Source organism: Semicossyphus pulcher, unplaced genomic scaffold, assembly GCF_022749685.1.
Source record: "Semicossyphus pulcher isolate SPU_LCO1_2020_fin unplaced genomic scaffold, fSemPul1.0.p SCAF_15, whole genome shotgun sequence".
NCBI classification, from domain to species: domain Eukaryota; kingdom Metazoa; phylum Chordata; class Actinopteri; order Labriformes; family Labridae; genus Semicossyphus; species Semicossyphus pulcher.
In genome coordinates this window covers 15,290,823-15,308,621 of record NW_027211659.1, presented here as the reverse complement: position 1 = coordinate 15,308,621, position 17,799 = coordinate 15,290,823, and the positions used below count along the sequence as shown (strand labels likewise).

Here is a 17,799-nt window from a genome sequence, read left to right as displayed (position 1 = left end):
TGACAGATTGAGTCAAAGTTTGAGAGGCCGAGTTACAGGATAATACGAGAGATTTATTTACAGCTTCCTTCAGTCACCGCCGCTACTTTACGACAGCAACCTTGAGGGGAGACGAGCTGGTCAGAAATCAGACAGCTCCATCCTAATAGGATATCCTTCTGCCGGCAACACTTAGAGACACACATGAACACACACACACACACATACACGAGCAAGACGCCGTTTCACTTTGCTGCTGCGGGGAGACGGATGGAGATAAATCCACTGAATCTCATTAACTAGCTTGTGACGCTCGATGGCTACAAGAGGGGGAGTTTTGACGAGGAAGTGGCTGTGAAGCCTTTCACATGACTGGATGACAGTGAGATGGCAGACGGAGGCGACTAACTAGAGAGATATGAATTAAACTCTGTTGCTTGCTTGTCCTGTTTCATTAAGTACGTTTGTGTTATTGAGGGAGATGCGGCCTCGCCTGCAGCAGATGTGTGTCTGTCTGAGTGACATTACACAGATTAAAATATCACATTTTAAAAAATCTATGATTGGGATGTTATAATAGAATGCAGAAACAATGCAACGCTATGATTCATGTATATAAATAGATGGAGGAATTCAATATTGTAAAAGGTTTGTGAATCTAATTTTACCATCAGGGTTACCCCAATAAAATTCAAATCAGGATTCTTACCAGCTTCGTACCGGCACAAATGATTGCTGAGAATGCTGAGAAAACAATTTAAAGCTTCCAATACTTTTTCCTCGCTCGGCATCAAACATTTTCTCATTCTTGTTCTACAATAACTTCCTATTATGATTATCGTCTCACAACCAAACTACACATATTAACATTTCCCAGAGAAGAAAAAAAGGAGGTATTCACCTCAGGACTAACTGAATAACAGCGCTTCATCTATGAAAATGTGACATGAGCATACACATCGGCCAAATGAGATGTGATGACGTGTGTGTCTGTGTCACTGACCTAGCTGGGTGTGTGCCATAAGGTCCGCCAGTGCGGTAGCTGCGGCGTTGGCGTTGAGGGCCGCGTGGGCAGTGGTGTTGGTGGTGGTGGTGACAGATCTCCCTCCCGGGTGGGATGAGGTGGATGACGCGGAGGATGAAGTGGACGAACCCTGGATGACACGGTTAAACCAGTGCTCAACGGCCGGGTGGCCGTGGCCCTGGTAGGGCGTTGAGGTGGCCAGACGTCCCTGCCGGCGCAGCGAGCCCTCGTCTTCTGACGCTGAGGAGGTGTCTGTGTTTGACAGGTCAAGAAGGGGCAGCGTCACAAAAGTGGGAAAAAAACATGGGGCTGTCTACAATGTCATCAAGAAAATGAGCAATATGACTGCAGGGTTTATTGTGTATGCTGATGATCCTTTATTCTACTTATACATACTGCAGAGAGTACATATAAGGTAGAGGGATGGCCAGATGATTTTGATGGAGATGTAGCTTGTTAGGGTGGGAGATGCTGGCCTTTAAATACCTTATGGCTTCACTGGTCGAGTATGTAGTTGATATTTGATTGCCTACAAAAGTACCTACACTTACAATCAGGCATAGACAGCCCACGGAAACTACAATTATACAATATATGAATGATAAAGTGAAAAGAGAAATGTTATAAACTAAACAATTTTTATACATAAAGTAGTGCTAACATCTCATGAATCTTATTGCTGACTTCTGGATGTTCAAGACAGAAAGGATGTGAGGGTTTTCATTTTTGTGTGTGTATGTACATTCACATATTATTGACTGAAACCATTATGCCTGCTGCAAAATGACCATCACCACACTGAACACTGCACTGCACCGCACAAGGGCGTCATAGACAACGCATTGTACAATACTGTGAATTTTACAGTCTTTATTTTCCCCAAGTGCAATAGTTATTTTATCTTATTTACTATAAAAGTGCAATGTATCTATGCAATACGAGGTTCTGTGTGTATGTGTGTATCATAGACGGTATAAAAAAGATGGACGACAGGACAGCTCCCTAAAAATGAAGCCAAAACATGTTGAGCACCCCCTGCTGACTGGCTCCAGTATAGGTCATAAAGCCCGCCTCCTCCATGTTAACAGATGGAAGATGAGTCAAACTATAAAATCAAAATACATGTCAAATACATTTTTCTCAAACATGGTTTCTGTCATTATAGCTAGTTATAATCCTGCTGATTTATGTCCAAGTGTTAATTTTTCTGACAAGTGTATTTTTAATTAATTATTTGATGCTGTAAAAAGGATGATTGACAGCTCTGTTGACAAATACGGCTCCTGCAGCCGATCAGTTCTGGATTAGCAGAGTAGAGGAGGAACAGTGAGAGGAGACGTAACTAAAACAATCACTACAGTGAACGTCTGCTTCAGACCAACACAAGAAGAAACTCTGTTTCCAAATGTTGCCACCAGCGCAAGATGGCAGCTCCTATGATGGGGGCTATTTTGGCATCTATTACGTACAATGAGAGCAGATGGAGATGCGTCGTCCATCTATTTATACAGTCATTGGTATGTATGCATGTTTTGAACTTGTGTGTGCCCATGTGTGATTTCACTGTATACACCTGTACAATGTCAATAAACATTCTATTTACACTTGAACACAACACATGCACAGACTGAAGTAGCCAAACCAAATTTAATGTATTTCTAAGAGAAAACATAAAACAAGCGTCGTGTTTGCTCATGTCAACATGGCTTGGACTCAAACCCAGTCACTGATGATTTCACCGTCTCTCCCTTGAGGCAACTGTGAGCAGTTGGTCAGAGCAAAAATAGCCCAAATGGGAACGACATCAAAGCAAGGTAAGGATCATTCAAAATGAACACTTCATCTACCAAGCTTTTAAAATTCAGAATCACTGAAGTTACACGAGTGCAGGCCAGTCTGAGATCTGTAGAGTAATGAGTGCGATAAAAGAGCTAAATGGGATCATCAACTTAAGAACAGTTATAGACAGAAGTTATAAACAACAACTGTTTTTAAAATTACCAAGAAAGGTGACACTTTCTCCAATAATTCACCATCGATGGAGTAAACAGCAAGCATTCCCTTCAGCCCCCTAAAGTCATTCACACGTCTCAAATTATTACGTTAAAGTGAGCAAACCATTCAAAAATTCATAATGTGGAAATAGTCCACTGAGAGGATGAGAGGGAGACATTTAGAAAACACATTTAGCCTGTGTGTGTGATCAGCATGATGCTCTCCAAACTAATGAGCCTTCATGTGATTAATCGGGGTCCTAATCACTCACAGTATGTAGCTACTAGTAAAGTCCACCAATTAGAGAAGCTATTAAAATCACCACTACCTTCCTCAGGCTCACTCGTGGCCTTGCAGAGGCTGTCGAGGAAAGCTAGAGGAGGTTTGATTAGAACAACTTCAAATTTAATGTCTCTACAACCAGCGGCCTCACGGGGGCTATCTCGCATTTATGATTCTGTTTGTTATTCCTCTGCCTCACTGCAATCTCTCTCCCTATCTTAGTAACCTTGACACACGCATACACAGAGGGAGAGGGAAGCAGGGGGTCAGCGAACAAATGCAAAGTAGAAATAGAGAGGTGGAAAGGAACTGAAATAGAGTAAGAGGTATTAGTCACAGATAAACAGACAAAAACAGGACTACGTGGTGGAGAGTGAGTCAGAGAAAGTGATGGAGGTAAGGAGGGATGTAAGAGAGAGAGAGACTAAGCAGAGATAGGAGCAGATTCAGAGAGCTCAGGTATTCTAATAATAAACCAATTAAACACTGTGTTCTGAGCAAACAGAGACGGGTATATTAATAAAGCTTTGGCTTAGCTGTTTGTTGTTTCACTGACCTTTTTGTATAGAAAATCAGTTCACTTCTGTTGGTTAAATCAACATCATAATGGTACGTACTAATCACTAATGGCACCCTACATATTGGAGCCTCCAGGTTCAAGCTCCTTCATCTATGTCACATTTACTGATTTTTTTTATAAAGATCTCTGATTGTACTGAAACTAAGACTATGATGCTGTACACGGGGGCACAGAGGGGCTTAAAGCAATGTTATTATCAGCATGCTAACACATTCACAATGTTAGCATGCAGCTATCATCTTACTTCATTCATTTTACATTTGCTACTAAATGCAAAGTTTAACTAATGGGAATGTCAAATGTTTTGCAGGTATTCTGAATGTCTGATCCAAATGTCTTCCACCTACGTACCAGAGTTCACCTTCAACGGGCTGCTCCATTATGGCAAAAACCATAATCACCAATATTTTGGTCAATTATTGAGATCCCGATTATTGAAAACGATTACTCATTGATTTTGGAACAGCAACCATTTATATAACTTTTTTCGTGAACTTCAAACATTATTCAACTGAAAAACTTGTAAAAATTAAATAAATAAATAAAATAAATGATATAATATATAAATAAATATTGTTGACCAAAGGCTCTCTCTGCGTCATCTTGGCTCAGACTGAATTACATGCCTACAGCCTGGCGAGTGAGCGTGGGCGGGGAAAAGGTCACTGCTGAGGGAAAGGGATGCGCTGGATTTATATCCCAGGACAAAACGCGTGTTGCGAAATGGAGTGCGGCAAAATAAGCGTTTTAACACGATTAAAAAAAACAAAAAAACGTTGGAAGCCAAAATCATAACTTAAATTAAAATTCTATTAATTGAGCAGCATTACCTTCAAGTAAGGGATAATGTGTTGTGATATCCCGCGTTTTACACAGCTTTTTAATTACGAAATGAAATATTTGACCCAAAATATTGATTTGGAAATGATTTTATTAATTTAAAAATGATTATATTTCATTTTTCCGTTTAAAAATACTCTGTAACTCTCACAGTAGAGCTGTGTCCATAGCAACTTTGGAGCCTTCCTAAAATTAGCACATTAAAATGGGCTAAGCTAGCAGTTTTTACTCACATCAAATGGAAACATTTCCAGTTGATGGTGAAGTAAGACACGGTGAACGTGACCGCAGGAATCAGCTCAACACCTGACTGAGGTTTTCTGTCTCATCACTGTCAGTCTGTTGACATTTTCTTTTCCATTCATTGTCTTTAAACACCGCCGTATCCAGTACAGTGTTCTGTGTCATGTTAATGTTTAATGTCAGTTTTGTTGATCTCTCTATCGTAGCCTTCAGTTTTTGCATCGTTAAACCTTTATTTCTTTCTCTCCGCTGTTTCGTCTCTTTTATTTTTTTCACACTATAAACAGACCGACATCAAAATTACCGACGGATTGATTTGATAAAGTCTTCCAGATTGTGTGATTAGAGCTGCATCCCTAGCAACGGTCTGTTCTTCATAACAACGGTCTGTTATCGAGAAATAACAGACCTTGGAATGCTGTGGTTAACCAATCAGAATCAAGAATTTAACACAGCCGTGATAACAAAGTTTATGGTTTAACATGTAAAGGTTCCAATGTTTGTGCACCCTGTACTCTAACAGATTGCCACATTGGTTACATTTAATGTAAGTTGTTCAAATACGTCTTTTACCATCCAATCTGGCCCCATTGTACTGAATGAACTTGTGTTGACTGGCTGTCTAAAAATGCCACAAATTAGCCAGATAAGAGATTGAAAAGGACAGAATGTATCAATATGTGTTGTAAGTTGAATCCAACAATACTGGGATACTTATTCATCAAAATATTACTCTACAGCGCCATCTGTGGCCAAAAACCTTTACCTCTGATACACCTGAAGTGTGGCATTTGAGATCAAATCTCAGACAAACTTACTTTAAGGCTACTGGCATCTATTGCTGCAAAGCACTTTCCCCCAGTAGATTACATTAGATCCCTCAGAGTGACTGAAAACAACCATGAAGACGACCCCTCCTTCTCCCGTTCAAACCCCAACGTCTGAGCTCTTAAGCCGGTTACTCGGTCCACCGCTGTGTCCTCTCTCTTTTTACCCAGGACATGAGGCTCTGAGGCCCCCCACCAATTAACTCTCATACACCAAAGATAAAACCACTGCAGGGTTTTGAGAGGCTGGCAAGTTTTTCTGTTACCAAATCCTACACAGATATCTCACTGACTGATTGGAAGATGCTGAAAATATTTTTAGGAAATGAACGACACAATGAAGTCTTTCTTTGCACATGTCAAAAAGAAGCAGCAGATTGCAGAAAGTATTCAAATGAACTGGCCCACACAACTCAAGCTGTTACAAAGCAGGCAAAAGGTCAACATTTTAACACTATGTTAAAAATCTGATTATGTTTCCATTATGCAACTCATGTGGGAAGGCCTGCCTGGGAACACGACTGTGCAAACGGAGTCCTTTATAGTGCCAAAGAATGGACACATTCATCAAACTCCACATTTCATTCCAGTAGCAACGACATCACCTTCAATCACTGGACACAACAGAGTGTCACAACCTACGCTCCTCATGGGAACACGTGTAAACAAGCGAGTGTGTGCGTAAACCCGGGCTGCGTGTGCACAGGACAAACTCTGCCCTTGGTGAACAGCGGGTTTACAGGAGCAGAGGTCTCACCTGGCGGGGTGCATGCCTCGACAGAAGACTGAACTAACACAGATCGTCTCTTGGAGGGCATTGGCATCTTCCTCTCTTTGTACTTTGCCAGAGCTGCTTGGACGGCTTCAGTGTGCAAATCTATGAGAAAACATCAACACAGTTAATCTACAGCATAAAAGAAGAGCATTTAAAACTGTCAGGCGGCATTGGAGATGTGTTTACCAGATCTGAAGCGTTCATCCCGGGTGTTGGACGCTCGAGACTTGTTGTGTTTGGAACCTGGGAGAACTGCTTGGGAGGAGGCCTGGATCCTGTTGTCAATTTGTAGAGACGGATCTACACCTGCAGAGAGAGGAGACCAAAAAAAGGGACAGGGCGGCTTAAAAGAGGACACCAACTAAATTACATTTTCCTCAGAAGCCAAATAAGCACATATATTAACATCAGAAATGTGAGCACATCCACTCTGCAGAATGTGCAGAGCAGCACTCCATGTCCAAGTATTGCCAGATCAAGTATCTACAAGCTTAATGGTAATCCCTATTAAGGCTGCTTTCTTCTAATACAGTTGCTTGGATTTGAGAAAGTATTCACTTTAATTAATCCAACCTCTCTCGCAGATTTCCAGCCGCCTCCCAGCTTTCCAAGGGAAGCGAATGCAAATGACACAGTCGTAACAGAGAGGAGGCGATTAAGCACCATGAATGTCAAAAAGACAACATCTTCTGACTAAAGCGTACAAAAATGATTAAACTCTCAAACTAGCCAGCCTCCCTGTGTTCATGCAATTCTCATTAAGTAACTAGTGGTTAGAATCAGACGGGGAAACCCAAGACTACTGCCTGAAGGAAGGTCACAGTTTGAGCTCCATTAGAAGTCCTCTATCGCTGGCTTCACTTCATCTTCTCGTGCTCCCATACTGATTAGTATGCAAGGATTAATCTGTGGGAGAATGCTCATGAGCCGTCACAAGTCTTACACTTGGTCCATTAATTATTGACAGAAAACCTTCATCTTCCTCTTGTTATTGCAGATACTGTTCTGTATGATTTAAAAGCACATATAAATATGTAATATTCATATGTTACATGACGTCACAAACCAAAGAGATGTTCATGTATCGAAGGCTTAGGTTCATGCAAGTGTTTTATACAGGGAAAACACTAGGGATAGACCGAGTATCGGCGCCGATATTCGGCATTTTGATGCATATCGGCATCGGCCTTTTTTTTTATTTAAAAAAAAAAAAATTTTTTAATCCGACGGCCGATAAGAGTTCATTTCTTTGCAAATTTGATTTAACTTTGTTTTATTTACTTTATGAAACTTCAGGAAGTTATTTATTTATTTAAATTTTCAGTTACCTTTATAAGAGATGCTGCTGACCCTGGGAACTCCCTGCACTTTTTGTTTGTTTGTTTAATAAACATATGCTTAAAGGCATTTAAACAAAGTTAAGTGTTGGAGTTTGTATTATTCAAAGTTTTGACGCCAATATTTTCACTTTTACTGCAAATGAATATCGGCTCCAAATATCGGTTATCGGCCTCCTTGACTACTAATAATCGGTATCGGCCCTGAAAAAACCATATCGGTCTATCTCTAGAAAACACGTAAAATATTGTCTCTAATTCTATCTATAGAGCGACTTACTGCATGCTAATGCTAAAATTTGCACACATTGGAATGCACAAACCAGTGCCACCACTCCACTCCTGTTGTGGTTACCCCTGCTGCACCACCCATTAGCGTGACCTGCATGAGTGTAATAGAATCTTTTAGGTACATCTTAATACAGTTCATCTTTTGTTGGATGTCCTCCACTTTTGGAGGGCTGCTCAAGTGTTTTTAGTGGCTACAAAGATGAGCAATTATTCAAAAAAAAGTGCAACTATAGAAGCCAGCAGGGATATTCAGACAAATTCATATCTGTGGGACTGATTAATAAACCCACAACAGCTAGGAAAAAGAAAGCTAGGAAAAGAAAGTTTTGTATAGAAATATTTAAACCTAGAATTACAGTCGGAGGATTCCTAAATTATAGCCGAATGAGTGGCCTCATATGAACAGAGAGTGACCTACTTATACTAACAGTAACTTGATTAAGCTGAGATAAAAACACATGACATCCCCTGCAGAGATCAAGTGTGACTGCAAATATAATCACACTGTAGAAAAGAGAGGTTTACAGTGTAGTTTAATAGCACCTATGACAGGCCTACAGAAGTGGCTGGACCCCTGCAGGTTCAGTGAATGAGCCATCATGTGCTTACTAAGTGACCGAGGCAATATTGGCACAGGAACAGGCATCACATCATGATTATCCACAGAAGTTGAAGTGGGTTGATACTTTAGTGTTGGGGTTAAATTAAGGAAGTCTACATGATTCTTCTTCTCTCGCCTCCGAACTGTTGGGGACTGAGCCTTCAGCGGCCCCCACCCTCTGGAACTCTCTGCCTGCAGAGATCCGCAACGATGCCTCCCTGGACACCAAACACACCCTCAAGAGCCAACTGTTCACCACGGCCTTTGGACTACAATTCACCACCTTCCCCTTTTTTCAGTGCTGGTTTTATTTTTCTCTTTCTGCCTTATTTGTTTGCTTGTTTTCTTCTGTTGTCTGCTCATTATTTACTCTGTAAAGTGGCCTTGAGTCCCATGAAAGGCGCTATATAAGTCTAAGTTATTATTATTATTATTATTGTAGGTGTGTGGTGTTGCATTCACTGTTGCTAACTATCTCCTGGTTGGTTACCTGTAACGTTAGCCTCCGGGCTTTCGCTTGTCCCTTCAGTCTGGCTCTGATTTTTAGCTGACAATGAAGTCTAAGGTCCTGAGATTCTAAAGATCGACTCGAAATGGTGAGTATTTATGTTCGAATTAAAATGTTATCATTGCTCATATTTAGGATGAACAAAGTTCCTCCTTCGGCCCCTACCTTATTGGCGGCCCTGCCTAGGACCAGACTGTGGACATGTTTGAAGTTGCTGTGATGCTGCGACCTTCGCTGACCTGTGACCAACTGAACCACACATAGTGGCTGATTTTTCAAGTGTACCCAATAGAGAAAAGCCTTTTGAGGACAGTCTTGTACCATGCCACATTCAACCAGCTAGATCCAGCACCTAGCTGGCTGACCAGTCAGACACCGGGCCAGCAAACCAGCCGCCAGCCCTCCCGGCTTTTCAGCGGCAGCTTAGCGAGGATCAGTGAGCTCCACACAGTCAGCAACTCTCATACTGTAGCAGCACACACAGGGAAATGTTGAGCGACATTCTCACAGGCTTTCACTAAATCTATTCAAAAAAACAAGATTTTCAAACACAAGGTTTAATGAGGAGGACGTTTAAGGACGCATAATGCATGGAGTATGACAGACGCACACACAGCATCACCTCAGCATGAATAAACACATCAATATATGCTGGTCCCTTATATTGCTCTGACAGCCCGGTCACACAACAGCCTTTCCCCCAGCTCCCAGAGGAGACAGGTCTATAAAACAAGCCAGGACACCAGACCCGGTTGCTGGGCAGAACACACTTCAGAGACAAGCCACACCGAGCCAATCAGAGGCGTGCTCCGTCACAGCAGATGTTGTTATTGGTTCGTAGCGAGCCCTGATTAATTTTGAGCACCTGTCTGATGCTGACACTTTAACCGGTGCGGCGGCCGACGGCACGTGTGCTGTGTGTCACTTCCTTGTGAGAAAACATGCTTGGTTAATGGCTTACAACAAGTTCACATTGGGTATTTGACATGAGGGTAATGTGAATGAATGGATGATGCTGCATTCACGGTCAGGAAACAAAAGTAGTAAAAAAGAGCCATGAATCAAGATAGAATGTAGACACAACATACGTTTGTTTAAACCAAAGAGAGTCCTTAACAAAGCTCAATTTGAAGCTGATAAACTTTACATTTACTTAACAAATACTCCGACATATTTGACTTCCAGCAGGGTCAACTCTTCAATAAATGACTTGCTCTCAAAGTTCACCATGAGGACAGAAAGGGAATTAATCAGCTCTCTTGTAGATGTTAAACCTCTATTGCACTTGGCACATGTACAGCTCTACAGTATGACAACTGTGAAATATAAGGCAGTAAAACAGCTTATGAAATTCTATATGGAGCTCAGAAGCCTTTAGTCTATCGGTCTCCTATTTCAACCCTGTAGCTGTTTAACCCTCACCCTCCGGTTCATCATACTGGATGGATGTGTCATTAATTTCCAACACATGTATTCATCCAGCTGGAAGCGTGTGTTGTAAATATAGAATCCCACTCACTTGAAAGCTCTTGCAGCCCTAAATCTATCACTTCCCTTCTTGTATCCAGACTGAATGGATCTAACAATAAACAACAGAAGGAAAGCACATAAATCCACGATAACGAGGACAGAGACGGAGGGAAGAGAAAGATACAGGATGAAGGAGATGATCCGCCCAAGCTAAATAACAGGCCTCTGAATTCGGCCCACGCCAGGCTCTTGTTTCCACTGAGGCTTGGTGTTGGGATAGCACGCCAAACCAAAGACTGCCATGGACCCCGGGTAGAGGACGGAGAAGCACGAGGCGCTCAGACAATAAATTTGCACTGGGATTTGCCACAAACCACCCCGACCTTATAGTCTGCCCGAGGCGGCTGGGACTGACTGCTTGACTCGGGCTAAAAATACCCTGCATTGATACATGCTTATAGCGGCATACAACAGAAAAAGACAGATAATGAGTAGCAACATAGTCTTGGGAAACTTCTTAGCGCTCTGATTTCTTAAGTTAAAACCACTGCTAAGGCAAGACAGCCACGATAGCATTATGTAAGAAAAGTTAACTTCCCTTTAAGAGCTTAGCTTTCGCATTACGAGAGCAGCACACAAACATACTCAAAAATAATGAGACCTCGTCTAGACCGGCTATCATTCCCCCAGAGGCACCTTCTACTTACAACTCTATTACAGTACGTCTTACTGTCCACGCTTGGTTAGCACCTATATTCATTGGGCCTCTACAAACACCATGATATATGGCTGACGCAGGGCGATGGCATTAATAACACACCCGAGGGTCAGAGGACTGTAGTTAAAGTCCTGACCCGAAGAAACAAGGACACACCAGCAGAGACATATTAAGTATAAATGTGATAAAAAAGCCTCCACTGTATCGTTGAAGACAACTTTATGACCATATAATGTTTAATCTGCTATCTGTAGATCAATTAGCTTGTTTAAAATAGCAACTTTTCATCAAATTACTGCAGGCTAAAGGTTTGTCACTCTCACAATCCTCATTATTAACATTAAAAGACACTTTTCTTAATTCTCTTTGCACTTGCAAGGATGCTATGCTAACTGCTATGCTAACAGGCAAACATCAACAGCACATTTCCTGCAGGCCTGTGTGGCTTACCTTGTATCTGTGGGATGTACGGTGCCAACAGCTTGCCTCTTTTCTTCTCATAGCCCTTCTGAGTGATGTCCCCTGTTCAGACAGAGACAGAGAAATACAGAGGAACAGACAGACAGAGAGAGAGAGAAAGGGGGGGGCAGAGAGATGAGTCATTAGCTCGGCTGTGCCGTGGTGGTGTGTGTGTGTGAGTGTGTGCACAAATGGCTCAGGATCACACAGTTACACTGGCACCACGGGGCACCAGAGAAGGCTTGTGCTTGCAGATGACCAGCTCTCACCCTCTCACCTTTACACAGGAAGTGACATTGCAATACCTAAGTATGTCAGATGATAGATATGTTACTGCGGTGAACATCCCACTGAATACTTGAGTGATAACATCGGCAAGGCAAGAGGTATTTAAAAGATCGTTTGTCTGGTGCGTCTGGAACATTTTCCCTCGCAGCGTTTTAACCAAAAGAACAAAAACTGCTGATGTCAGCATGAACTGAATCTGCCTCAGTTGTCTCCTGACACATAATTAGAAGAGAGTCTGTTAAATAAGATCTAGCAGCATGTTATTTTAATGGCCTCATTTGAGAGGAATACCGAGGTAGAAGCGTTTTTAAGTCGGGAATTTAACGACGATAAATGGAGGGAAACAGGGCAGAAGGAGACGGAGAGATAAGGTAAATATTATGGCTTGTAGATGCTGCAAGGTCTATAGCTTGCAGCAGCGACAGAGCTGATTGTCAGTATTGGCAGGTTAGTGTAGACATAGCAAGAATAAGCGTTTAACTATTATTACAAGGACTAAGAATAAGATGAAACTGACAACACAAAACCTCAGCACTGTTTGTATTGTCTGACGCGATAAGTCACATTTACCAACTTTTGCAGCCTTTCTCCAAAAAGAAAGAATACCGGAAAATACAATTTAACTGAACTCATCCTTTAATTATCCTGTCATCAACATGCCACAAATGTCAAAACACATCCGTGTCCACATGAGACGTTTTAAAAAGAAAAAGAAGTAGGTCATTGACTTGAATGTTTTGGCTGCTTTTGGCTGATTTGGGGATGTAAGATGTTATTGCGTTTCTGCATATCTGACACAGTTGTGGGCTGAGGCTGAATGGGGTGGGGCCTCGCTCTTTTGCACACAAAAGACATATTGATTCACTCAGAGAGGGCTGACTGACAGGCCCCTCAAAGACACAAACCATGCATATATGTGCTCCTATGTATGACCTCTCCAACAAGCTCAAACACCCCTACAGATGGATGTTTAATAAAAAGACCAACAACAAAGCTGAGGAGGAAGAAGGAGAAGGGGCCTCGTGGAAAATATGCCAGTCAAACAGCCGGGCTGCAAGGAGTGTCAAAGTCAAACAGACAACTGACGTGACATATTGTTTTGGCAGGAAGCTGGAAATGCTCACAAAAGTCACAGCAAGAGCTCAGAGGTAAGATTTCCCACAGGAGGATACCACCGAAGTCTGATGAATAGGAATCATACAGGCTCTCTGGGGGTCGTTAGGGTTGAGGTCAAGTGAAAAAGCAATAAGTTCATCTGAACTAATTGATTAAAGTCCTCCCCATGTGATCTCATTTCTTCATCCCACCGTGGGGAATACGTTTTTTCTTGTACTTATTCATGTGTTTAACCTCTATCGGCTCATGAAAGCACACTCTCTGTTCCCTCTGACCTTCATATTCATACACTGTTATGTCACACTTTTGACACCACAGCAGTGTGTTGGTGTAAAGGCAGGTGCTGTTGGTCACACTGGTGGCCGTGCTGCCCGCTGCTCCTGAGTCACCACTAACGGCTGAATGCCTGCACTGTTAACGTCCAGGAGAGCTGGAGGCTAACAACAATACAGCGCTGTCCACAGGCCGGGCCGGCTGACCTGACAGTGACTCTTTCTGGTGATAAGTGTCTCTGTTTGTATGTGTGTACATCACTATATGTCTGTGTGTGTGTGTGCCAGCGTGCCTGAGTGTGCGCACCACAGCAGCCAGCCGGCCTGACAACCAAACAATAGAGGCCTATTCTCTGCAGCGGCTCCAAATTCTGGCCAGAGGCCGCCGTGGCGAAGCGGCCCCTAGCACACACTGATCCATCAAGTTATGTCTCGGTGAAGCTAATCTTTTGATCTGAGAACAAACAGCTTTGTCATTAAATATGGAGGAATGGCATTCAATGGTAAACAATGGAAAACACATAAAAATCAGACGCACCAAAAGATCGCAATATTTTCTGTAAGAGTGTGCATCTATACTTATTGAAAAACTGACACAGTTTTCACAGGGAAAAATGGGAGGAGTCAAAGGTCAATATGTGGCCTGCCGCCTGGGGAATAGCAGAATGGAGAGAGGATAGTGGGAAGCAGGGAAAGATAGAGATGGATGGATGGATGAGGAAAGCTTAGCACCTCTTCCAAATAGCACCCTCGCGAGGGACCAGCTGTAGTTTACAGTGTGTTTACAGCATATTGGGAAACACTTCATTTGACCCCTGTCACCCCACAAGAAATTGAGCTGTTAAGAAAATGAAGAGGGTTTATTTCTCAAGCACATGGGTGGAGAGAGGGGGCAGTGGGTAAATAAAAACTGAGAATGAATGTGTCAAAGGAGGAGAGTACAAGAGAGAGAGGAGGTATTTGTTGTGTCATAAGGGTTAAGGAACATCATAGGGAGCTAGCCTGTGCCGACTTCCACCTTCAACCACCTCCATCCATCTACTCTAACCTCTTCACCTTACTCCCAACCCTCAAGGGCTCACTGTCCACGCATACTAAGCACTCTAGTCATCTTTGACCTTTCTCTTTAATTACCTGCAGCAGCAGAAAGAGCAGAGGGATGTCATGGCTTATGTCCAAACTTTTAAGGGTATTGAAGCTCGTCTTGTGACATTAACTTCCATCTATCTTAAGCGACAGGACTTCATTTCCCAGAGACCAGAGGCATTTATATACGGCACAATGTTGTTATGGTAAACACTCCCCTCACCCGGCACTGAATCCAATTTGGAAAGAGACACGGTCAATCTTGTGACACTCTGAACAGTGACAGCGAGAGAGCCCGCTGTCCTCCGCTTTGTCTTATTGACTACGATTGACTGATGGCTATTGAGTGTAATTGACTGATGGCTATTGAGCGGAGCTGTTGCTCCACCGAGGCCCATTAGAGAATTACCCCACGACTGCCCAGACGGAGCTCTTCAATGAGGAGGGAAATACTGAAGCAGCACATTCCTGTACAAGCCAGCACAAACACATTAAGGAGGGATAATGAAGCTCTGAATGGAGGTGGGGAGGCTGGTTGTGCTTACTGTATCGCGTGACGCTCCACCTGATGAGACGCGTTATTATGAATGTGAGCAGGACAAGATTTATACATCCACACGGCCACACACCTTTTCTCTCTTCTTTTGGATGCAGAGAGCCGGACAGGGATGTCAACTCTTGCTCAACTATCATGCAAACACACACACATACACACAGAAGGACTTTGGCTGTGGGTTCTTTTTTAATAGGCAGCCGGCAGGAGAGGAAAACACACACAGATGCAGGGCTTTAGACATTCAAAATATTGCTGTGCAATTGTCAAGCCCTCGCTGCTGCTGCTGTTTCTACTACTAGTGTAGGTGTGAGAGTGTGTGTGTGTGTTTAGAGAGAGAGTGGCAGACTGCCTAGGAGCCTGCCTGGCTGTGAGTCTACAACAGTTAGCAGCTGTAGGTGATAATTTAATGTTGGTTATGAAACAGACTGAAATTAATTATGATGACTCTAAATGAACTACAAAAGCAATCCAGACCATCAGTGACGAGATTGATTATTTCTATATAGTTATTTTTAATGCCTGAAACTGCTGGTGGGGGGGTAGGTGTCAGACGAAGCGATTAACTGCACGCTGCCTTTGTTTACATTTTCCAGGGCAGGAGTTTAAAGTGAGTGATACATATGACTGTTCAAGAAAACAGGATGAGATTTTATGTTAAAAACCACCACTTAAAGGGCCAGTTCGCTGATTTTCAACCTCAGTGCTATCATGCTATATTATGGGGAGCTAATGCTGTTATGGTTGAAAAAATGCGATTTTGCTCTGTACATTTGGAGGACGCTATCCGCTTCTCCAATGGGCCCTTGAAAACCTCCACCAGACAATGTAAAAGGCGTCATCTGGCGGAGGCCAGGGAGCTTGCTAAACTACACTTCCTCAATCTAGGACGCCCGCCTCCGATGTCATGTCTCGTTCACAATCGTCAGGTTTGAAATGTAGACTGCAGACCCGAAGATTTTTTAGACGAACCACCGGTATATTCTCGTCGTATTTCGGATTCTGTACCGCTCTGAGCCGTTGCCTGCAGCGATTAATGTCCTTGACTGGAAAACGGGGGTATTTCAGCATCTCTCGCTGGGCCGTTCCTTTCAGAGGGAGGGGCGCAATGCACGCTGGGTGTTGTAGGAATGTAGAATGGGCGAAACCACAAGCTGTTTGTACAACTTTTTTTACACAGCTATAGCGCCAATTTCAAATATTATTGCTTCTATCGATTACAGAGAACACCAGCTTTGACTGACAGTGACTTCTTAAAAGGGGCGGACTGCTCCTTTAAGAATGTACAGGACAAAATCAGCAAAGAGATAAGAGGTAAAGCTTTGTCAACAGAGGTTGCTACACATTTGTAGCATAAATTGTGTGTAAATAGCAAAAAATGCGATCCACAGTCCCAAACTCTTCTTCACCCTTAAAAATAAAATCCCTCACGTCTTTGCCTCACTGCCAATCCTCTCTTCTTAAATGACGGACAGCCGGAGAGCTGGCCCCACCCACCCTTCATGTCAGTTCCTGTGCCAGGCTGACCCACAATGTGCCAACACTGCTGCCAAGCCAGCAACCAAGCCGTCTGCCCTTCAGCCACAGAAAACCACAGCTAAATATTTAGGGCAAGCATTTGCTCTCTAAGGCTTGTGTGTTGACTCAAACAAAAGCAGATGTAGCCGGCTGTCATTTAGCGTTAGCTCCTTGGCAAATAGATGTCAGCTTTGCGGATTGGGATAAAGCTTTACCTCAGACAGCGCATATTTGTAGTGGACAGTTTAATTGAGCTTTTTTCAGGTGTGCACGGTCAGCTGAAGGCAGTATGCTTCTCATTCTTCCAGCAGACACTAGAGACTGTGCTACTCACTGCTTCTGACAGATGTAGAAATGTACCTGACACTGCTGAAAGGATTGAAATGAGATGTGAATGAGGGGCAAAGCATGGGCTAGAGGGAGAAAGAGCAGATCCATGCAGCAGACTTAACCACATGTCTCGCTTATTAGACTGTCTACAGGACAAAAAACACGAACCAAGCTGCAGGAAAAAAGTATAATGTGCAATGACCACAGCATGACTCTATTAAATAGTTTTAACATGCACGGACACAAGCAGAAAAACTCACATGCAGCAGCCAGGGAAGCAAGCGGAGCACCAATAAGACGTCTTCAGCAGAGAGAGAGAGAGAGGGATGTACGGACGGATGGAGGGAGACGGACAGGCCAGCGGCAGAACACAGGCAGGCAGGTCAGTGGACGCTAACCGGCTAACCGGCTAACAGGAAAACTCTAAGAAGTCCTGCTGTCATAAGTCAGGCCCTTCAGCATCCTTTGTTTCCTTTCACAGAGAAGAGAGCAGGAGAATGAACGAACACCATCTCCCTCACTCTCTCTTCCCATCACTCCCCTCCCTCTCGCCCTCTCTCTCAAACCCCGCACTCCTGTCCCCCCCTCCCCTTCAATCGACTGCCCCTGATACCCCCTCCTTCTCACTCTCTCTCTCTCTCTTTCCATCTCTCTCTCCTCCCAACTAAGGTCTCCACACAAAGCCAAACTAGGCTGCGGGATTAGGG

At 43.2% G+C, this 17,799-nt stretch overlaps 1 protein-coding gene across 2 annotated transcripts in view; it reads right to left on the bottom strand.

Moving 5' to 3' along the window:
- dip2a (disco-interacting protein 2 homolog A) overlaps window positions 1–17,799 on the bottom strand; it is an 84,661-nt gene that overhangs the window by 26,748 nt on the left and 40,114 nt on the right. For both annotated transcript variants that reach the window (XM_069662671.1, XM_069662670.1), the window contains exons 2-5: window positions 11,921–11,992; window positions 6,732–6,851; window positions 6,528–6,647; window positions 983–1,255 (exon numbers count right to left, since the gene is read on the bottom strand). In XM_069662671.1, coding sequence (XP_069518772.1) covers window positions 983–1,255; window positions 6,528–6,647; window positions 6,732–6,851; window positions 11,921–11,992 — 585 coding nt within the window. The remainder of the gene's footprint in view (window positions 1–982; window positions 1,256–6,527; window positions 6,648–6,731; window positions 6,852–11,920; window positions 11,993–17,799) is intronic.